This window comes from Dipteris shenzhenensis, chromosome 20, assembly GCF_047967505.1.
Source record: "Dipteris shenzhenensis isolate YYH24624 ecotype China chromosome 20, Dip_SZ_1.0, whole genome shotgun sequence".
Classification (NCBI taxonomy): domain Eukaryota; kingdom Viridiplantae; phylum Streptophyta; class Polypodiopsida; order Gleicheniales; family Dipteridaceae; genus Dipteris; species Dipteris shenzhenensis.
This window is the reverse complement of record NC_141615.1, coordinates 13809869-13833935: the sequence shown is the minus strand read 5'-3', so window position 1 is coordinate 13833935 and position 24067 is coordinate 13809869. Positions and strand designations below refer to the sequence as shown.

At 40.6% G+C, this 24067-nt stretch overlaps 1 protein-coding gene across 1 annotated transcript in view; it reads left to right on the top strand.

Moving 5' to 3' along the window:
- The first annotated feature begins 10982 nt into the window (after positions 1 to 10982).
- The window catches only part of LOC147889309 (T-complex protein 1 subunit zeta 1), a 47988-nt gene continuing 34903 nt past the window's right edge, over positions 10983 to 24067 (top strand). The window contains exons 1-4 of the mRNA XM_087391501.1: positions 10983 to 11225; positions 20642 to 20705; positions 21563 to 21698; positions 23184 to 23335. Of these exons, the coding sequence (XP_087247627.1) occupies positions 11092 to 11225; positions 20642 to 20705; positions 21563 to 21698; positions 23184 to 23335 (486 nt within the window). The 5' untranslated portion in view covers positions 10983 to 11091. The remainder of the gene's footprint in view (positions 11226 to 20641; positions 20706 to 21562; positions 21699 to 23183; positions 23336 to 24067) is intronic.

The following is a 24067-nucleotide window of genomic DNA, read 5'->3' as shown; positions in this document are numbered from 1 at the left end:
CTTGTTATCCATTTCATCATGTAGGGCTTGTTTGCTAGATATAGTAGTGTTTGATGATCATGAAAAAAGACGAACAGGTTAGCTAGCTCTAGTAATGCCTAAACTTCTTAATTGAATAAACCATGGCTAAAAATTGCCTCGCTGTTGTAGCTAAAGACCCGTTTTGGCATGCATGCACCACGTGTGCAAACACACGGATGCTTTTTCCTCCATATATCTGACATCGTAGCAAATCAAAGAAGCCCTCCAAATTACAGAGGTAGCTGTTAACAACATACCAAAGCTCCTTTTTCATCCTCAATGAAGCATCTCAAGCATGGAGATGCACTCCCTAGGGTGGATGATAGGCTACCCTTTCCTCCCATCAATAGAAGCTCCATTGCATCCATACATTATTTACTCCTCTCAACATGTTGAACTACTATCATTAGAGTGGCTAGAGTTTTCTCATGAAGAGTTCCTCTAAGGGTACCCACATAATTTGGTTCTTAAGGATAAACCAAGAACCCTATAGCTTATAGAACTTGTGACATCTAAGTTGCATGGCCTCTAGAGGATGACTCATGAGTTATCGAGACAAAACAAATTATGTCCCACATTCAATGGCCTTTCCCAACATGATGTCATTTTCCTACCTAGGATTATAGACTCTAACCTAAAACAAGTTCTTAGATAGGCATGGCAATTGGGCTCCAAAAGGGAAACCCTCGGTTACTTTTATAGACACGCACTAGCAATAACATCAACACTAGCTAGCAATAAGATATTGATGATAGAGTTGGCTAAGAGTGGGGTCCCACAAGGGAGTAAAGAAAATCATTCAAGTAGAATGCTAAAAAATGTCTATGGACTGACAATGGTGGAGAGTGTCTCTCTCATGGCTTTCGGCATTTCTATGATACACGTGGGATTAAGAGGGACCTCATGTCTGCTCATACTCCAAGAAAAATCTAGTTGCAGAAAATGAACCGCACCATTCAAAAAAGATTGCAATGCATGCTTTCCATTACAATTCTTTCTGGTGGTTTTTGGGCTAAGGCATGGAGTGGCAAGAAGCTCTCTTACTCTCACTTTCATATATTTGCATGTAAGGCATATACACATGTGCCAAAAGAGCTTTGGAAGAAGCTAGATCTTAAGTCTAGGAAATGCATCTTTTTGGGGTATGGTGAAAGTGGAGAGATGGGGTATTGTCTTTGGAATCCAAAGGCAAAGAAGATCATACAAAGACATTATGTGGTCTTCAATGAGAAGAATATGCATAAGACACCTATGAAGGATGTGGAAATGAGGAGAATCACTTTTCTAGGATGTGAATCCACCTGCATATGTTGAGCAAGAAAACTCATTTTGAGATATCTAACCTGCAAACATAACCATGTGACCAGACAAAAGAACCGAAAGGATTCTGTTCTACAATGCAACGTGGGTGTTTTTTGCAAAGGACCTCCTAAATAGCAAAAAACATGACATCTTTAGAAAAGAATCAGATTTTAGCTTTTTTTGTTGTCAAGATATAATTTTAGACAAAAGCACTCTATTTGTCTTAAATGTATTAATCTAAAATAAAATTTTGACTTCATCCACTTATTATTTTTATTTAAAATCTCTTATGATTAATAATCTATAAAACTATATAAAATACTACCAATGAAAAACAGTGCCCTACATAGCTCCCTCCTTTAAGAGCTTTCTCCTCAAAGTGAGATTTAATAGATGTGATACGAATTATTAAAAAATATAATAAAAATAAATAATTAAAGATACTTATCTTTGAGATTTGAATGTCATAGCTGTTTGCCACTCGGATCTTATAATTCCATGTTGAAGATGATTGCATAACCTAGGAAGGACTATTTAGTGCACGGGTAAGGCTACATCTTAGGGATTGCTCATCATGTCACCCAACTGACCATTTTAAATTTGCAAGAAGTGAATTTTTCTATCTTCCTTCAAGAATGAGTTTGTTTTGAAATTTTTATCGAGGACAAAGTCTGAAATTAAAATTCAATTACTTTTGCTATATTCTAAAACCTATCTTGAAAATCCTACACTTTTTAGAGTTGAAACCTGCTTTGATACCACTTTTGATGCACCAAGTCATAGAAGTTAAAAATCCACATAAAATAGCCATTCATAATTGGAAAAGAAAGAATATCTTTATTTAAAAGAAATTCTTTACAAGGAAACTCTTCCCTAGGAAGAAGTATGTACCACCCCATCACCCTTGCACCCTACCTCCACTATCTCAATCTCAATCTCATTCACAATCTCAGTCTCAATCACAGTCACAATCTCAATCTAAGGTATGTATCTCAATCTCAATCACAATAAGGATCTCATCTCAATCAAAATCTCAAGTTCTATTCTTTTGTTCCTCGGTCTCAATCTCGATCTTGGTCTTCAATCACGTAAAATTCTATGGATCTAGAATGAATCTTAGTCTTCAAAAACATGTGCCTTAAGGCATTGATCATAATCTTATTCCTTGGACAGCTATTATGATCTTTTCACGGAGAAATAACATAATATGTATCCATCTCCATGTTTGGGAAACATCCCGACTCTTTCTTGCAGCTTTACTATATGAAGACTCTATATGAAGACTATGATAGAATCAGTAACTTGTTTTTTGCATATCATTCTAGTTTGACTTGTGAATATAGCCATGTGACTAGTCAAAAGAACCAATAGGCACCATAAACAAAAGCCCCCTAAATAAAATAAAGTATTGACTCCTATAAAACTAGATAAAATAAAATATTGACTCCTATAAAACTAGATAAAATACTACCAATGAAAATCATCACCTTACATACATCCCTCCTTCAAGACGCTTTGTACACAAAGCGAGATTTAACAAGTGATAAGAATTATTGAACAATATATTAAACAAAAATAAATAAAGATACTTATCTTTGAGATTTGAATGCCGAAGATGTTTGTCTCTCGGATCTTACAATTCCACATCGAAGATGATTGCATAGCCTAAAAAGGACTATTTAGCCCACGGATAAGGTTGCATCTTAGGGAGTAATCATCATGTCACCCAACCTAATTTCCTTGCTGAACTTGATTTCCATATTTAATGCTTTTCCTTCTTCTATCAATCCATTTTGAAACTTCATCCCATTATCATTATACCGTTGCCTTTTGTCTTTTGCAAACTATGCATCTTTTTTCCATATCTTTTTTTTTTACAAGGTTCATGTGATTGGCTCCATTGTGCTTGCTACAATCTTTTTCCATCACAAATTAGCAAGTCTTGTAAGTTGTAGGATTGCCAATATAACCTTTCCATTTCACCAAACTCCCACCAAAATAGTCCTCCATTTCTTCTTCTATCTGGGCTTGGGTGTCTTCACTTGTCTTCCCAATGCTATCACATTCTAAAAAATTTGCTCTCTTAAAGACCTATTTTAATGCCGCTTCAGCAAGATCTTCTATGTCCTATAAATTCCTTCTATTGTAAATACCAAGTTCTTCCATCTCTTCATTTCTGCTACACATCCCTTTCTCATTGGATTTCAAGCCTAACATGGACTTCAAACTGGTGTCTGCAACCTTAATGTGATCTGAAAGCTGAACTAGATCCACATACTCATACTCTTCTTGATTTCTTCCTTCATTATCTTTCCATAATTCATTCCCATTTCTTGTGTTCGCTTTCTGGATATGATTGTTCTCTAGTCATAGTATTTCATTGTGCCACCTTCTTCAAAGGGGCTTTGAGCTGATGAAGTGGCTTGGTTGGTCTATCATTTAATATCTGAAGTGCCTTCAGGGCATGTGACTGCTCTTTGAATGGATCCATCAAGGATGAATCTATTTTGAAAATTTTGCCAAGGATGGAATTCAAAATTAAAGTTTGATTGCTTTTGCAAGGTTCTAAAACCTGTCTTGAAAATCCTACAGTGTCAAGAGTCGAAACTTGCTCTGATACCACTTCTAAGAGCAAGTTACAGGAGTCAAAAATCCACATTAGATAGCAATTCAGAATTGGAAAGAGAGAATATCTTTATTCAAAACAAATCCTTTACAAGGAAACTCTTCCCATATGAAGAAGGATATACCCCCCCACGACCCATGTTTCATACCTCTACTATCTCAATCTCATTCACAATCTCAGTCTCAATCACAGTCACAATCTTAGTTCGAGGTAGGTATCTTAGTATTAATCTCAATATGAATAAGAATGTCAATTACAATAAGGATCTCATCTCAATCTAAATCTCGAGTTCTATTCTCAGCATCCTTAGTCTCAATCTCGATCTCAGTCTTCAATTACATAGAGTAAGGGCAAAAGTCTATGTAAACCTATGCCTTGAAGCCTCTAAAATAGTCTTCTTCCTTGGTCAGCTACCATAATACTTCCAAAGAGATAACATAAGAAGAAGAATGCATATCCATCACCATGTATGGGAAAGACTCTAAGTCTTGATTGCAGCTTTCCTATATGAAGACTATGACATAATCAATAGTTCGTTTTGAGCATATTGTTCTGGTCTTACCTACGAATACAACCATGTGAAAAAGAACTAGATGGCATTTGGTCTACAACCTATCAGGAGTAGTTTTCACAAAAGACCCCCTAAACAATAGAAAACACATCTTAGAAAAGTGTCAAATTTTTAGCTTCTTTTCATAGACATATTTTTAGACAAAAGCACCCTATTTGTATTATATATCAATACAAAATCAAATGCTGACTTTGTATGCCTTTTATTTTTATCTAAAATCTCTTAAAGTGTTCAATAAAAATAAAATACACATAAGTGCATAAAATAGGCAATTACAATGTGAAGCAAAAAGATATACTATTAGACATCACACTACGAATAACATAAGAGAATGACACACCTTACACTTTCAATTACAATTTGAAACATAGTGCAATAGTGAGAGTGCCTATCAAACAATAAGAACCATTCTAGGGCAAATGAATCAAATGGCCTAGGGAGGATGTTGGGCATTGATTTTATTTGATGAATAAAAGAGTGGATATGTTTGATATCAACACACTTTCTTATTTTTAATACTCAATGCATTCCTATTCACCTATGCACATCAAAACAATTATTCATGTAAATGTGTGCTTTATACAAATGTTATAAAAAGTAAGAGGGCATCTCAAAAAATGATTGCGATAAGATTCACAATTTGCAAGAGCTACCATATAGCTCATAGAGAAACTTGCAAATGTACACAAAGCAAGACAAGGACATACAAAAGATACAACTGTTCTACCTCTTAAAAACGTCTAAAGAGTGTATATTCCACACATCCTACACATGGTTCAAACATATTTTAAAAAACCCACAAAACATAATAATATAGTCAACATTCCATCACACATGTAGTGGTGGAAAATCCACATTCAAAATAATATAGTGAACATTCCATCACGCATGCAGGGATGGAAAATCCACATTAAAAAATAATGCATCCAAATGAAGCATTTGTAAGTCTCTTTAGCACATATTATTACTCATTTCATATTACACGTAATATACTTTAGACATATTTTTTAAACACAACTCCGATAGACCTGAGGATGGGCCAAGTGTTGGTCTATGTTCACAGCACTTGCGTCTACTCCATGCAAGGAAGAGGCTTGCTTCTACTCCATGCAAGGAAGAGACTGAAGCTTCTCCCTTTTCCACACCTAGTAGGATGGGCATTGGGAGAGACATAATGGGAAATGTAAACAAATTAATCCAAGATTATGGTGGGATGCTAAAAACATAGCTAGGACGCCAGTCACAAAGAAGATTAGCCTCCATTATAGCATCATCTATGCTGAAGCTCATTTTGCATTACATAGTTGTAAATTCAGTCAAGCAAACAAATGTAAATGCTTCCTCAAGCAAGGAAGCAACTGAAGCTTCTTCCTTTTCCACACCTAATAGGATGGACATTAGGAGAGACATAATGGGAAAGGTAACTAAATAAATGCAATATTACAAGATGCTAAAGACTTAGCTAGGACACCAATCACAAAGAAGAACATGGAGCCCAATGGTGGAGCCCTCTGGATGGAATCCATGGAGTACCATGCTCAAATACCATCATCACACAGGTGAAGGAGAGGTGTGTGGCAATGGAGTGGGGCTCCACACAAAAATGATGGAAAGGTAGGCGATGGAGGTGGGCTCCACATGCAAATAAAAAATGTAAGAGGCATAGGAATCCAAACCTTGTGCTTTCTCTTGAGATGTGGATAACTAGAGTGATCGTATCAGCTAGTAACTGATATCATGTTAAGGGCCTTTACACATCTCCCAAGCCCCCACCCACCAAGAGTGTGTTACAAGGCATGGTGCCACATTGAAAGAGATTATTACAATCACCCAAAAGGGGGGGTGGACAAAATCGTGTAGCCAAGACCCCCGCCCAAGAGCGTGGGCAGGGGTTTTATATAGTTGAAGGCATCATTGCACCAAGGTTGGTGGGGCTTGAACCTACAATACCTTGCCACATGCTTTGGGCGATATATAATGATCCCTGCCTGCCAAAAGGAGAAAAAGATTGGAGAAAAAGATTGGGCGGGCAGGCAAGGGCTTGTCTGTAAAGACAGTAAGTGGGGAACGTAGAAGCTAATGAGATGCATTCATACTTTGTGTAGCATCCAATCAATCTACTTCTTCACAATTTTACAAGTTCATTGTAATCAAGCCCTTAGGCAGTTGTGAGCATCCAAACCTTCACACTTGAACTCATCAACATTGGCTTCAATCAAACTTCTTTGCAGATCCGTTGCTTGAGAATGTTGGCCCCTTTGAGTTGAATTAGAGGGTCCTTCTGATCACGGTTGATTAAATACCTTCAATTACCAATCTTCCAACCTTTGAATTGGAAGATGCATTTGTCTGTTTGACCTTTGCACTCAAAACTCTATATGCTCAATTAGATCCTTCATAAAACTCTTTGGTGATTTCCTCATGCTTTGGATTTCCCCCGGTCATCAAATCCTCCTCCAATGAATTGAGCCAATTTGTTGATTGCTATTGGTTATGTGGAGGTTATGTGAACGGATTCTCCTTCTGCAATTTCTTACCAACAAATTGCTAGTATTCAATCTGCCTTCACCAAAATTTTGACTCTTCCTTGGCTCTGGGCTCTATCTGGAGCCTTTCCATCGTTCCTTGGTTCCTCTTCAAACCATCAAAGTTGGGGTCATCTTTCACATCAAGGACTTCTTGCTGTTTACCTAAAACTCCACACAAACCTCTTTGCCAGTACAAGGACTCACATATAGGAGAGGTTTGCATCAGAGAGTAAGGGGGAAGAGGTTTTCGGTGAGCGAGAGGAGGGATCACGAAGGGTTTGAAAGGTAGAGGACATACATCATCGGGGGGGGCGGGGGGGGGGTGGTTTGAAATTTTCATCCCAACATGGGTCTTTATCAGTTGGGCCCCTTATGAGTTAGGCTAATCGAATAATTTCTATGGGGGGGAGGAAACTAATTAATATGAATTTTGGATTTTTCAATAGCAGGGGGGACATACTTGATGCCACTTCAACACCTTCAGTTAGTTGACCGCAATGTGGTCCATTTCAACACCAACATCAAATCATTTGTTAGAAATAGACATTCGTTTCCAACCCTCACATGGCCCTCTCATTGACGCAATCCATCTTCTTTTTGTATGTACCTTGGAAGCCAAGAATCATGCAAAGAATTCCATTGAAAAAACAAAAAAAAAGAGCCAACTTGCATTAAAGGGGTGAGTCAGACCCAAGAAAGACCCTAAAATACAAAAATTACCCTAGAAAATGGGACAGAGCTCGAGGCCTATGCTAATAGTAGATGGAGATCTTCCTTTCTTTTTTACATCAAAATCCTTTCGCAATATCCACCAACACAGAGCCACTACTGGGTCCTGAGATGCCAAGATCTTAGAGATATCTAAGATACAAAATCTGAGAAGCCCTACAAGAGCATCAACTCTATAGACAACCTTCACCATTGGGCCAAAGACCAAGGCCAGCAAGCCAGAACAGTGGATGATGACTTGGTAGCATCCCCTAATAGCCCCATCCTCCAATTTGAACCCAAGTGGAATTTTAGACAATAGCCCACCCCTCCTAATAGCAACCTTGATTTTAGACCATGATTTTAGACCAAACGCTACAAGCCACTTGATCTTGGCAAGATTTTCTCAAACTGGAAGCCATTGATGAAGAGCTTTCACGCTAGAAAATTAAGTTTTCCCAATCGCCTAACCCAAAATTCTTTTAACCTTTTCACCACCACCCCGATGAATGCCGCAATCACCACCTTTTGTTGAGATCTGGGAATAATGGTAGGGGATTAAAATGGTCCCTATATAGTACTCTGGCAGATAGTTTTTTCAGACATGTTATGCTCAAAAACCATTGTGACAGGCTCAGAGTCTTTTGCTCTATGCAATTAGTAGGCCAGTCCTCTAGCAGTCTCTGCAAAGAATTCTAAATAGGAAAGCTAATTCCAGAACTGTCAATGAATACAAACAGCATATGTCACCAATTGCCATCCAACGTCCTTTGGCGGTAACCCAGATATGAGACCAATATCTTATAACTTTTTTATAGATATTGCATGTTTTTAAAACATCAAGTCTCGCCAATGATTGACCATCAACTCTAATGGCATTATTCCACCGGATTGACTCACTTAAGCTTGTCATTTTGTGCATTTTCGGGCAAGTCAAATGAACTTTATGAAATTATGATGTTTGCAAGTACTCTAGATATTGTGTTGAATTGCAAGTGCTTGAAAAACATATTTTTGGGTACTTTTTTAGAAAAGTAAAAGGAACACAAGTTTAGGATTCTTTGAAAAAGTATACTGAAAACTTTCCCAAAAATAATTTTGAGGGTTTTTGATCTAAAATATGGGATAATTTTTGTATGTTCGTATTTGCACGTAATCGTTTTTATTTGAAATGTATTCACATCACCACTAATAATATGTTTGCGCTTAAAAGATGTTTTGTGTTATTGCTAGTGATTGTGTTGAAAGATATTTTGTGTTACTGCTTGTAATATGTTTGGGATCAAAATATATTTGTGCCCTATAGAGTGACATCCAAGTCAAGAGAGGAGGTAAATCATGCCACGTGAAGTCTTACATGATGCACCTTGCTACAAGGTTTGATGGAGGAGAAGTAGGCAAGGGGTCAATTACACACTATGCAACATAACTAGACCCAAAGGATTGATGCATTCATGCATCTAGACAAAGAATATATATGATTAAAGTTGCATTCTCTTTGCATCAAAGACACTGGTGGAGAAGTAAGACTATACTCGTGTTATTGCATACATTCCCTATGACTTGAAACATCCAAGGTCCACCTATGATGAGCATTGCATATAAGAGGTCTAACTCTCTAAGTCTTATTAAGTAATTTTGTAATGTCGATACTGCACCACTTTGACGGTTTGTGGTTTTTCATTTTAACATCTAAATGAGCACCGTGGCATGCAATTTGAAGACTTGGTTGAGGGAAACTTTACTAGGTCTTCTAAAGTGGTTCTTCTATCTTTTCCCTATCTTTTATGCATCTTTATATTTACACACAAAATACTTGCTATTCATATGTTGCTTATTTATTTTTGGGTTTTCTTTTAGGGCGAAGGCTGGCACCGATCTTCATCCTTTGGTTATAAGTTATAACATTTGTGGTTATGGGGCTAATATGTTAAGAAGAGTAGGAACCATGTGAAGGAGCCCCTTTTTAATCCACATTAGAAGATACCTATAATGAAATATAAGTCCCATATCTTTTTACTTCCTTTATATGGAAGAGCAAGATCCTTTTATTTTTCTACAACAAGTTCTTCTAATTAATGGATGATGCCATGTTCACTTAGTCGCTGGAGGATGTATCAAACCACATAGCCACATAAGATTCCAAATACTCATGAATGATTCTCAAATGATTTCTGTTCAAATAGGCTTTTCTTTCTGCAAAACAACGGTGTGTTTGGGTTTCGAAAGCAAAAATTTAACCATCGATTCTTGATTGTAAAATGCTGCAACATCTTCCAAAAGCATGCATTTTACGTCTACATAAAAAATACTCATAGTTCACCCATGGACACATGGTCTTGAAGCTCTCTCTTTTTAGAAGATGACAAGTAATCCAATTCTTGATGGTCTTTTTGTTGATTAACTTCTTGTCTGTAAAGCCATTACAAAAATTAAGTTGACAAGTCTGTGAGGCTCTCTAATCAGGGATAGGAAGTTTATTTTGTTACTTGCTCAATGGAATGGCAGATGTAGACTAGCTGGTCAATCATTAATGTCTAAAAATATTCATAGATACCAATGTATATCCTAGATCTAGAATATTGATGTAGGAAATGGCAAATTTTAAAATCTAGGAGTTTTCCCTCTTTGAACTTAGGGAAATTTGATGGGTCTTATAGGCATAGTACTCTCTCTCTCTCTCTCGCTTCTTCCTAGTCTCGATTTCCATCTCTCTGGATACAGCCAAGAAGCCACGCTGTTGCTCCTCCATCGCCTCCAACTCGTTTGTTGTTGCTACTTTTGCGTTTGGCTTATGTTTTTCGTCATAAGGTGTTATTCCGCGATGCATCTTCGAAAATTCCAGCGCCAACCTTTTGGGAAGGCCTTATGAATGACAAAAGTCATTTATTAGTACTGCCCCACTAGGGGTAGGCTATAGCAACCAGAAACTTGCCATTTGAAGTACCTGTCTAAAGTGGACGTCCTGAAGTGATTTCAACTTGGAAAAGTAGAGTTTGTCATCCTCTTCCGAGAGATGTGAGTAGGAAAGCCAATTTTTTCTAATTTTACTGGAGGGCAGTGCGCGGGGCACGCAGTGGTGCTAGTTTCTGTGACTCGTGTTGCCATATTATTATGATTTTTTTGAATTCAATGTAGGGTTGATGTTATTTTCATATTGTGTAGGTTTATGTTATTATAATAATAATAATAATAATAATAATTTTCAATCGAAAGTAGGGTTTTCTTTCCCGCATTTCTTTGCGAGACTTGAACATTCGAGTCTGTTTTTACGCTGCCATCTTCTTCTTCCTTTGCAACCTCCACTGATCGATCCATCCATCACAAAAAAAATCATGGCGCTTCGAGTTCTCAATCCCAGCGCTGAGGTCCTTAACAAGTCTGCTGCCCTCACCATGAACATCAACGCCGCCAAAGGCTTGCAAGACGTCCTCAAAACCAACCTCGGCCCTAAAGGCACCATCAAGATGTAAGTCATAACGGCCTCTTCAACCTCCTCGATCGGTTGACGAGTTTGTAATGTGTCGTTGGCATGCTGCTTATGCGGCCTTTAGACCAGTGTTTGTCGTCCAGGAGAGCTGTCACAACGCTTATAAGAAAGAGCAGGTTCTTGCGCTTTTTTATAGCCGGGAACTATTCGCTGCATGTTTGCTCTAAAGGTGCTCGAATCTAATTAAAGCTGTGGCTTTCTATGAGACACGGGGTTGAAATTTAGATAAAGCTGTGACTTTGATGGTGTCATAGACAGTAGGAATAAGGTTTTTTTCAAATTGTGCAACCAGCACTTGCTTGAATGCATGCATAATTGGATTGAAACAGCGTAGATCAAAGAACGCAACGCATTATTGTCTCTTCCTCTAGCTCTAGGGCCGATGGATGCTCTTCCCTAGCTGCTTTCTTGAGGTCCTTCAATTTGCTCCAATTCTTGGACTTTAGAACAGATGGGCCATGTCTTATATAGGATGTCCCTCCCACTAGAGCTAGCTGTGTATGTGGGATGACACGGTTAGAGGCTAATGGTTATGGCAAGAGTCCTTGTTCGACACAATTGTACGTTGGGTGGGGATCTAGAAAGACCTAGGCCTGTTGTCTGAATGGGGCTCGTCTAGTAAAGGGAGAGTTAAGCTAGTGGAATCGTACGATGCATTTGATCTCAATGTTACCCAAACTTAAAAATTGTGACCAAACTATATTAAAGTGACCCCAGGCTAACAAACTTCCTTGTGGTATGGATGTATTTTGGTAGTTTAGTTTCAAAATGAGCAAATACTTCTCCCATGAAATATTTTCTTATTGGGCTTAGATTTAGAAGGTTACTAAAGTTTCCTTTGCAAACTCATTTTACCCATCACTTTGTGAATTAAATATGATGGTTTTTGAACGTCTTTGGTCTACTTTTATACTATGGTCTACACGTACTGTTGGGCGCTGATGACGTCAGTGGGGATGTCATAGTAGTCCATGCTATGCGTGATGGAGTTTATGGTTTTCAATCTTATGAGTGACTCTTGTGAGATTGAAACTGCACTATGTTGTCTTTTTAGAGGATGAGTTTGGGAATGTTCCTGGATTCATCTAGGTATATGCTTCTGCCGTATTAGCGGACATGCAAATTTCACTTTGTGAAGTTTTCGTCCAAGTTGCGGCTTGCTGGTATTGCGATAATTCTTTCTATCTTAAATGGTGCGTTGCCCTATCAGTTAGATTTAGATGCTCGTTTGGGAGAGACTAAAATGAAATCGTTTAGACTTCACAAGCAGTTGTAGCTTGAATGAAGAGATTTGGACTACTTTTTGATTAGCCTTCTCCTTTAGTGCTAGCCTTCGTCATGGCTGAGTTTGCCCTTCACCTCCGGAGTGCCGAGAGAAACTTAGTACGAAGACTTTGTATAAATGGATGCTCAAGTATGTGTGGGTGTGTGGATTTGTATGTGTGAGAGCATACTTTTATACGATGGTCTACACCCACTGTTGGGCGCTGATGATGTCAGTGGGGATGTCATAGTAGCCAGTCCCTGCTATGCATGATGGAGTTTATGGTTTTCAATCTTATGAGTGACTCTTGTGAGATTGAAACTGCACTATGTTGTCTTTTTAGAGGATGAGTTTGGGAATGTTCATGGATTCATCTAGGTATATGCTTCTGCCGTATTAGCGGACATGCAAATTTCACGTTGTGAAGTTTTCGTCCAAGTTGCGGCCTGTTGGTATTGCGATAGTTCTTTCTATCTTAAATGGTGCGTTGCCCTATCAGCTAGATTTAGATTTAGATGCTCGTTTGGGAGAGACTAAAATGAAATCGTTTAGACTTCACAAGCAGTTGTAGCTTGAATGAAGAGATTTGGACTACTTTTTGATGAAGTCCTTTAGTGCTAGCCTTCGTCATGGCTGATTTTGCCCTTCACCTCCGAAGTGCCGACAGAAACTCAGTACGAAGACTTTGTATAAATGGATGCTCAAGTATGTGTGGGTGTGTGGATTTGTATGTGTGAGAGCAGACTTTTATACTATGGTCTACACCCACTGTTGGGCACTGATGATGTCAGTGGGGTAGTAGCTAGTCCTTGCTATGCGTGATGGAGTTTATGGTTTTCAATCTTATGAGTGACTCTCGTGAGATTGAAACTGCACTATGTTGTCTTTTTAGAGGATGAGTTTGGGAATGTTCCTGGATTCATCTAGGTATATGGTTTTTGAACGTCTTTCTCCAAAATATAAAACATCTAAAAAAAATCTAAAATTTTACGATTGGATATATTCTTGTCTTACAAAGATCTTTGTCCAAAATCTAAAAAAATCTAATTTTGTACGATGGGATATATTCTAGTCTTATAAAGGTATATCTTGGTCCAAACCTACGTCTTGGCATTGCCCATAAAGAGAAAACAGTCCTATGAAGCAATGAGTTTCTTCTAGGGTCTTTAGATTCTTTTTGCATGGAAAGAATTGGGCTTGCTTAGTGATCTATCAATTGGTTTTCATGCCTTTGAGGAGTGCAAGAGTAATAGACATACAAGCTAATTTCATCTCCTCCAACAGAATTCACATGTGCACGCATACATGTGAGTTAGAGTGCGATGGCTGAATACTGGGTGCAACTGGCCCTCCCCATAGGGTGTTGCTGACAGACCAAGCGAAATGGTTGAGATGAGGACAATTGTTGATAAAGCAGTCTGCTCCTTTTGGAAGGAACCTTTGGAAAAGTCACTTTGGTTTTACGAAGTGGTTTTGAGAACCTGTTAAGAGTTTTCAAAGAAAGGTGAAAGCTGGGCCTTTTGGATGATGGTAGAGTCGGGAGGGGCATATGCTTCTCCCCTAATTCCTTGTTGATACCTAGGCTTCGGACTGCTGAGAATTGAGGTGGATGCTGCTGCTGTTGATCATCAAGAATGAATTGGTTGTGGCTTTTAATAGTGAATTGAGATGAGAGCCCCGCCCCGCCCCGCCGGCTCCCCCCCTTCTCTCCTGCCGCCCCACTGCCTCTGCCCTGACAACCAAAAAGAAAATAAAAGGCTGAGGGGAGGAAAGCAAAAGACCCTCCTTTGCTGCTGGTCAACCTGAATCAGTGGTCAACCACTTTCCACGAGAATAGGAAACGATAAACTCCCCCTTTGCTGCTGGCCAACCTGAAACAGCAGTCATCCAGTCTATAAGATGATTACTGCTGCTGGCTCACCGACTGTTGCCATGCGGTAGCTTGTTGATTTGGCACATGTGCAAGCTGTGCTGTTGTCCTACCTGCTGTCGCGATGATATAGCAGTCCTGGAGGACTGCTGCTTGCTGTGGACTGCCTGTCTGGCAGCCACATGGCCTTTGTTGCACGGAGCCTATTTTGCTGCTGTTTGCTGTCACATGCCAGGCAGCAGCCTGGATGGTTGCCTGTGTGGTTATGTTCTGCTGTTAATGTTTTTGCCTAGCCACGATAGTCAGGCGGATGTCATGATCACGGAGCATGCTCATGATATCCTGCTCGGCCTCCCCCGTAGAGCATTTCTGATAGACAAGCCACATGGTTGAAATGAGTATAACTATAGACAAGGGAGACTGATCTTCTGGAATATTGAAAGGATGCGGCTTGCAGCTAACGGTGGGAGTGGAGAGTGATGGACTATTCCCTGCTGATGCCTACGAGAGGGTTGGGGGGTTGTTTGCTTTGTTGATGGAGCTGAATGCTACTGCTGCTGATGGTCTAGAATGAAGTAGGGGTGGCCTTCTCATAGGCTTGGGTCCTCCCTGCTGCTGGCTGGCTGACCTGGAATCAGAAATGACCACTATACTGCCTGCCCACCTGATCTAGACTCAGTGTAAAGGGTTTGTAGGTGACTGCTGCTGTTGACCCACTGACTGCTTGCTCATGTTGTGCCTGCACAAACCTTGCTACTAGCCTGCTTGGTGTCGTGGATGACATCATAGTCTTGTAGGAGCGTCACAAGGGCGGAGTTTGAACTTGCATGTGGACAGGACCCTGGAAAACTAAGGGGCAGGGCCATGGGATGTGGGTGTGCAAAATACACCTAGGGATTGGTGCCTTGGGGGTGAATTAGTGAATTGGTCCAAAGAGGGGGCAAAAGGGCCCTAAGGTTCTTAAGTTGGGCCCCTTAAAATTGCCCCACTAGAGGAGGCAATGAGGGCAAATGAAGAGGGGGGTGCCACGTGGCCCACGTGGCATTTCCCATGCCTTGATGGAATTCTCAAGGTTGCTTGTGGAAGAATTTGAGGAATTTCACAAGGCTGCTGGTCGACGATGGGGATGCACGTCACAGAGCTCATGACTCATGCGGAGTGCTCGCCGTATGGATTTCGGTAGGGAGGCAATGTACGAATCGTTGGGTACGAAATCTTGTATGGATGAAGGCTGTACGGTCGGCAGATCACATACAACATGTATGGTAATCAAGGTATATATGGCTGGTAATGGGACTCCAAGGTTGTACGGGTCCAAAAGCTGCGTACGGACTGCATGGTACGGACGGCTATGTACAGGGTTGTACGGCAAGGTATGCTGGATGTATAGGTAAAGTGGGTTGTCCAAGCTCGTGAGCTAGTTGGATGCCCCTGGTTTGACTAGGATAAGCTGTTTGTTCCTGCTTGACCCTGCTCCTTGGTTGTGAGTTGACTTGGAGGGACTTTGTTGGTAGGGGGGACTTACAGTGGATGCCTCCAGTTTGAGTGCAAGTTTCGAGATTGCAGGTTGTTCATTTATGCTTTCACCCATTGGTTGGGCACATCAGTGGTCCAGTGATACTTTAAGCAGTCAGGGAAGTTGTGTGACCCCACACGGGTTGCTAGTAACAATTTCCAAGTTTCATGCAAGCATTTGGAATAGAATTCAATCCCAGCAGGGTTATTTCTTGGGTATAATGATGGGTTGATTACTGAGGAGCAATATATCCGGGCTACTGGAGCACCCCCCGAGGTATTTGAAAGTGTTGGCAATGTGTAGGACCAAGGAAAGTGCAAAGAAGCCCTAGAATTAGGGGAAAAGTGCAAAAAGCTGGTCCTACCAAAGGCAAAAAGCATCTAGAAAGTGGGCGCTTATATGGAGGAGGGCCTCAGCTAGGTAGACAAGCAGAAAAAGCACTGCAATTTTCAAGAAAAGCCCTAAAAGCAAAAGAAAAAGCTAGAAAGCTTGGTTTTTGTATAAAAGTAGCTTTTAGGAAGAACAAAAGCATAAAATAGCTTTTAAAAAGCACTAAAGCTAGAAATAGCTTTCAAAAAGTAGGTTTAGCTTTTTGCTAGGCCAAGTTTATAAAAGAAGAGCCAAAGAGCTCAAAATCATTTAGTTTTGTACTCAGTTCATGCTCTTGTGAAGAGCCAGTTGTACAAAGACTATTTTCTATTGCAATAAAGACCTTCGGGGGGGCTAGTCCTTCTTTCTTGCCCCTAGTGCTGTGTTCTTGCTTCTCTCCCTCATCTCCCAGCTACTCTACTTGTCAGCAATCACGTTTCAACAAGCTCTTCAAAGTTCCCATGCTTTTCCGGTTACAGATTCTAGTGCAGGAGCAAATTGCAATTTCTTCTATAGAGCCAAGGTTGGTTGCTCTCTTTGATGACCACGATCCAAGAAGCTTGCAGGCTCAGAGATTCGCAGGCCCTTGCTGTATCTGCGTATTTCAAGAAGCTTGCAAGCTCAGAGATTCGCAGCCCCTTGCTGTATTTGCGTATTTCTGGTCGCGATTCCCCGGACAATTGGTTGCACCATACAACTAAAAGCCACTCCCACCCTTCATCGCGCATGGGGCCGGCTCCCGTCTTCACCCGTACGCATTTACTACCTCAAAGAGGAGTGGAGCTCTGCAATTAGTTGTGTCAGAACAAGAAGTCATGGTTTCGGAGCAAGGGAGTTCAGCTTCCAAGAGGCCCGATTCAGCTTTCAAGAAGCAATCTAAGGGACCTGAGGACGATCTTAGTGAAGGATTCATGAAAGAAAAGATCAAGGAGTTTCAGATTCTTAAGGAGAAACCTCGATTTCAGCAATTATTCGTGGAGATGATGTCCTATCTAGGGTCAAAGCCACGAAAAGTAAAGGGAGACAAAGAACTTTCTCATACTTCTTCAACGAAAGAGACTTCTAAGCATTCTCCTTTCTCTAGGGAGAATTCACGGAGTCCTGCATCACGCCAGAAGCGTCAAACTTCAAGAAAACGAGGGAGGAGTCTGAAGCCACACGAGAGACGAAGTTGAAAGCATGGAAGGAGAACTCTCAGTTCAAGCCCATCTTCTTCTAGTTCTTCTTCATCTTCTTCTTCTTCCTCTTTTTCATCTTCTTCTAAATCCGTAGGATGCTCCCGTCCTAAGCGCAGAAGAACATCTAGATCTCGAGGTAAGGATTTCAAGGAAGGATGAAGTCTGTCAAGTTCAGTACTTTTGATGGAAAGTATGGAGCCACCGAGAAAGCTTTGCAGTTCATCCGTCAGTTTGACATAGCCTTCAAAATCGCGGCACTATCGCGAGAAGTCCAAGTTAAAGATTGTGAGTCTTTAATTGACAAATAGTGCCAGTGCTTGGTGAGGAGCTCTTCTTGTTGCGGAAGAATCTCCAAAGACTTGGAAAGAATTCAAGAAGCAGTTCTATGAACAATTCTTGCCTAAGAATTTCTATGACGACGTTCATACAGCATGGGAAAGTGTGTGCATGGCAGCCACTGACACATATAATCAAAAGTTTTGGACAGCCTATCTTCAAATCACGCCCTTCAAAGAAATTTCAGAAAAGACAAAGCTTCGGAAGTATCGGGGATTGCTTCCCAACATACGGACTCAAGTAAGCATTGATCCAAAGAAGACAAAGCTCCGAGATTTGATGCATTCAGCTTCAGTGGTTGAACTGCTAAGGGAAGATCTTCTTTAGACTATGGCAGAAAAAGGAAAGGGTGTGAGGGTTGTACCACCAAGTCAAGATTAAAAAATATTTCAGCCTCAGAAGCGGAGGGGTCCATTCAAGCCCTTCAAAGGAAAGTCAAAGTTTAATCTAGAGCAAATTGCGACCTTTTGAAAGGAAGGTAAGTGTTTTGGTTGTGGAACACTAGGGCATGTGGCTGCCCAGTGCCCCCATTGGACTGCGGGTCCAAGGGAGCAGAAAACGCCAAAAGAACCGCCAAAGCCCGTGGCGGGAGGAATCCCAGATATGTTGGGAAGAACCACGGAACCAGAAAACAGAGAGCTTTGCCTCGCATGGGGTAAAGTAAGAGATCAGAATGCCTTGATTCTTTTTGATCCAGGAGCTACCGATAATTTTATCTCAGAAGATCTAGCTTTGAGGCTAGGAATTAAAACAGAAGAATTGGGATTATCTTTGGATGCAGAGCATGTCTTCAAAGGGGATCCAGTCAAAGTTACACCTTTGATTGGAAAACTTAGGATTCATGTACAGGATTATGTGGACCATGAGGAGTTTTATGTTTCACCTCTCAAGCATTATGATGCAATTTTGGGTATGCCATGGTTCCATAGAAAGGAGGTGGTTCTTGATTTTAAAGCAAGAACTCTAAGTTCTGAGCATCGGAAAAAGCAACACAAAATCTTGGCAAAAGGAAAAGGCGAGACCATTCCAGTTGTATCAAATATTTCCATTGCCAAGTCAATAAAATCTGCAATTTCTGCGTACATAGTTTTTGTTAAAGAAAAAGAGTCCAGTCAAAGTTACACCTTTGATTGGAAAACTTAGGATTCATGTACAAGATTATGTGGACCATGAGGAGTTTTATGTTTCACCTCTCAAGCATTATGATGCCATTTTGGGTATGCCATGGTTCTATAGAAAGGAGGTGGTTCTTGATTTTAAAGCAAGAACTTGAGCATCGGAAAAAGCAACACAAAATCTTGGCAAAAGGAAAAGGCGAGACCATTCCAGTTGTATCAAATATTTCCATTGCCAAGTCAATAAAATCTGCAATTTCTGCGTACATGGTTTTTGTTAAAGAAAAAGAGGGTGACCCCAAGTGGAAATAAGTCCATTGGAAAAAGAAAAAATTCAGTTTTTAGAATCTTTCAAAGATTGCTTTTCAGATTCTTCACGAAGAGAGCTTCCTCCAGAACGGCTTGAAGATCATGTCATAGAGCTCCTTCTAGGAAGTGAGCCTCCAAATCGGCCGCCTTCCCGTGTGAGTGCAGCCCAGACTGAAGAAATTATGGCACAAGTACATGATTTGCTCTCAAAGGGACTTATCAGGCCCAGTTCTTCCCCCTTCTGTTCTCTAGTGCTCTTAGTTCAAAAGAAGGATGGCTCTTATCGCATGTGTGTGGATTATAGAGCTCTTAATAAAATGACAGTCAAGAACCGGTTTCCAATCCCTCGCATAGACGATATTTTGGACAGATTGAAAGGAGTCTATTTTCAGCCGCATTGATTTAAAAAGCGGATATCATCAGATAAGGATTCAGCCCCAAGATGTCCACAAGACAGCTTTTCGGACTACTTTTGGACTTTATGAGTTTCTGGTGATGCCTTTTGGACCTACCAATGCACCGGCTACTTTCAATCGAATGATGGACAGAATTTTCAGATCCCACAGGCACTTAAGACTACAGGGTGGTTCATCCAAAAAGATATTGAGAACCCGATCCTTTTATGAAGAAAGGCCCATTGTCACATTGCAATCTACTCACCTCTCCTCAATGAAACTTTTAAGCATCACCTCAAGAGCTTTGCTAAGCCCAGGTCTGGAAAATTCCCAGGTGAGGTACCAATTCTTGGAACTTCCGATTTGTTGTCTTCTACTTTATTTTGGCCATTCAGTTTTCATTTCTCTTTTGGCGAGGGTGGCACTCAAAAAACCTCGACAAATAATGGAAGTTCTGGCAAGATTGGATATATTCAAGTCTTATGAAGGTATATACAGAGGTTCTAGCAATCTGCTCACATAGCTGGGTTGATTGAGACTCGAGAGCATGATCTACTCATTTATTCTTGCCTTAATGAGCTCACATTGCATTGGAGGTACTATTGAAAGCTATGCTCAACATTTTATCTTTGCATCATTGACATTTGTCTTGCTCAATGGGGTTTAAGTGCTGTCATGAAACTCTGGTAGAAATTTGCATCTTTGAACATAGTGTATAATTTCGTGGATGCCTTTAGCGCATTTAGCGCATTAAAGATTTCGTAGAAGTGCCCAAAATTGTCACATTATATAATGGTGGCTTCTGTCTGCGTTGATTTACTACTTTTCAAGGGTGGGCTTTGATGCCAAATACCAAGGTGAAATGCTCGAAAGTTCCTAGCAGGCTTCAAAATTTGATTAACAGACAGCGAGAAATTTGTAGATCTTTAGAAGTATGCTGTTGGCTCTCAAAGAGAGGCAGAAGGAACACACACATTGAAGCTTGATGTCCCTCCCCCGTCCGTTTGGCTAATTTTGTGTATTTTGATATTAACGGGTTGCAGGTTAGTTGGAGGTTCTGGAGATATAAAGTTGACGAAGGATGGAAACACTCTTCTCAAAGAAATGGTATGCAATATTTTTTGGGCACAACCTCTGGCATGTGTTGCCTAGGCCTCTTTTTTGCAGTGGTAGAGATTCTGGTCTTTTTTTGGGGGCAGTGATGGAGATTTTGATATGTTCGGTTGTCTAGATCATTCCATTCTTGTACTATAATTGTCTGGAACTCTCATTCTTTTGTGAGAACGGCCTTATTAGTGGCATGACATTGTTGTAGGCTGTGTAAGATATGCACGCATAGGTGTATTTGATAGAGTTGCCTCCTAGCTACCGGTCTTGAAATTTGATGAAGTAAGGTCATGCTTAAAAACCAATTTGTGGAAAGTCGATTATGGTTCTCCCGTTACCTAGAGGTCTGGAGATTCGATATGGGCATGCTGAATCTGCAGTCTTTAGAGAATGGGTTGTGGTTTAACAGATTTGTTGGTAAGCCAGCTTACATATCAGTACACATTCATGCATACAGGCGTGTCTAAAAGGTAGTAATATAACATGATCACAGCTTGTCCAACTCTGTCTGACAACTTTTATCATTATGACACCAAACTTCATTTGGCGGAGTTTTGGTCTTGTAAGGTCTAGAGTCTGGCTAATGGGTTTGTGAACAGGAGACTTTTTCTTTTATTGTTATTGCGTGTGTAAAAGAAGTTTGAATGATCAGAAGCTCAACTGTGCAATATCCAAGTGCAAGTTCAAATTCAGGGTAACTTGCATTCTCTCATATGACTGGCCAAGGAGATGTCAATTTGCAGTAAAGAGCATACACTTCTTAAACTATCGTTTTGCATGTGTTGTGGCTCATTTTAGGTTGATATGTGAATGACCATTTTTTGGTATTTTGAGAGTTGAGTTCTTACTGCATGCAGCAAATTCAAAATCCTACGGCGATAATGATTGCCCGGACTGCTGTGGCACAAGATGACATTAGTGGTGATGGGACAACTTCCACTGTTCTTTTTATTGGCGAGCTAATGAAGCAGTCTGAGCGCTACATTGGTGAAGGTTCAGCGTCTGCTCTTAACTCTTGCTTTTCTGTAATATATCTATGCTTTCGATGATAAAATTTCACAGTTTTTCTGACTAGTCATTATTGATGGTTAGGGATAACACAAGCTGGATAGTAGGGAATAACACACGTTTTTCTGATTAGTCATTATGGATAGTAGGAGATAACACAAGTCAATTCTCCTTAAAGATGAAGCCTGCGGTTGGACCTTTTATAGTACTTGTCCCAGACTGAGTACATTTATAATTATGGGACTTATCTATACTGTATAATGGCTATCTAAGCCCATGGACATGGCTGTCTACAGGGCAGTCACACAGCAGCCACGGGGCTGGCTCCAGGATAGGATAGCAGCAGCAAAGTCCCAGAGCAGCAAGGGCCTATTTACAGGCCTCCCCAGTCACTCTGTGGTTTACAGACTCAGCCAGTCTCTGGATTTGCAGGCTTAGCCAGTCTATGGATTCACAGACACAGTCTGTGGAGGGAGTTTGCCCTGTGGAGGGAGTTCTGCCCTAAAACCTAAAGGAGCCCTCCCTCATTTTTGTATCATCCCCTACAGCAGCCTAGTCTACAGCACATTAGCACTCTCATTTCACTTTTGCCCTCCCACCTAGGCTGAGTTTCCGGACAGCAACGTGGAAGAGATCCTTTGGACAGAGAGTCTACATAGTGGAGCACATAGGCTCAGAGATCTAGAGGTGCCAGGCATATAGTAGGGGCCGGTCTGTGGACAGACGGAAATATATGAGTTGCTTCTATATTGTCTTTGAGCATAGTCTATTTGCTAGTCTGCACACATGAATGGTTGTGAAATACACACATGTTGACGAAGCTTGATTCCATAGTGAAACACTTCCACATGTAATTCCTGGGCTATCTATCTGTCTTCCGCTGCGGGATACCCTCTGGTGGGATTTCCATTTTCTAACAGATGCAGGCTTAGTGGATCCGCCCTTCGGCTCATTAAATCAGTTTCTTTTAGTCTCATAGACCCTTTGACTTTAATAAACTTTCTTTCTTTCTTTCTTTCTATGGGGGCTTGTAGGTGGATAGGTGACCCCTAGATCCCAATAGGGAGCTGTGGAGGCTCTTGATTTTAGCCAAGATCTTTTGCGCTAGTGTGAAGAACTGTAATCTGCCACCATTAACGAATGTGGTTTTGTCTCCCTGTTGGCTGGGGCAAATCCATCCACCGGAAATGGAAGGGGGCATCATTCCTGCATCAATGATCACCTAGAAAGCAAGGTGGAGAGTAGTGGATACAATGTTTCAGGAGTGCATGAAGAAGGGGAGAGTCCATCCTCTACAATTCATCGATATATCTTTTATGTACAGATTACAAAACATATACGGTGTGTATGATGTATGTTAGATGTGCTTCTACCTTGAAAAATCATTAAATGCTTCTAGATGGAATACTTTCTATGATTCCAGAACTCCTATTTCAGTTGTCTATAATAACTAGGGTGTTGACTTTGCAGGGATGCATCCACGAGTGCTTGCTGATGGATTTGAAATTGCAAAAAAAGCTACATTAGACTTTTTGGAGAAATTTAAAACTCCAGTAGTGATGGGGGACTACCCAGATAAGGAGATATTGAAAATGGTAGCCAGAACGACTTTGAGAACAAAGGCAAGTCTCTACTTACAGGAGAAGCTTCAAGCTACCCTGTGGGCGCATCATGCTATGAAATGGTGCATATGTTTCTTTTCATGGCAAAGGCCATAAGGCTTTTTAAAGCATCGTGTAGTTGGACAGTCCATTTGGTTTTATGGGTAACCTATCAGCATTTAAAAGTTTTGTTTTCTTGAAATATTTGCAATTTAAGAGTGAAGAGTCCAAATAGATTTTCATATATTACCCTAACTTCGAATGTTTCCAAACTAATATCCCTCTACTATGAGAGCATTTCTTACGGTTATAGAAATATAAGTCCACAAATACGCTGTCAACCTGTTGTCAGAATGATCATGGAAGGCTTTGGGGCATCACTCTATGCTTGACTTGTTGTTAAAGAGAAAACTTGAGAGGAATCAGTGATCCTTGCTATATGTAATGTCCTTATAAACAAATTTAGTAGAGTGACCAGATTTCCCTTCTCGCTATGCAATCCCTATTTATAGAGGGAGGACTGTGTCCAAATCCCCCCACGCCCCACCCCCAATTGCTCTCCTGCAACTGTTTAGACTGGCCGATTCCTGTATATGGGGTGACCCTTGTCCTAGTTCCGACCTGCTCCCAAGCTGTAGCTGTCCAAAATATTGGCTGACTTGGCCTTTTCTCTACCTAAACCCTAGGTGGCTTCTCTTGCCATGACTGGGTCTTCGTTGAGGGCTCCATGCCTTTTATAAGCTCTTCTTGGGC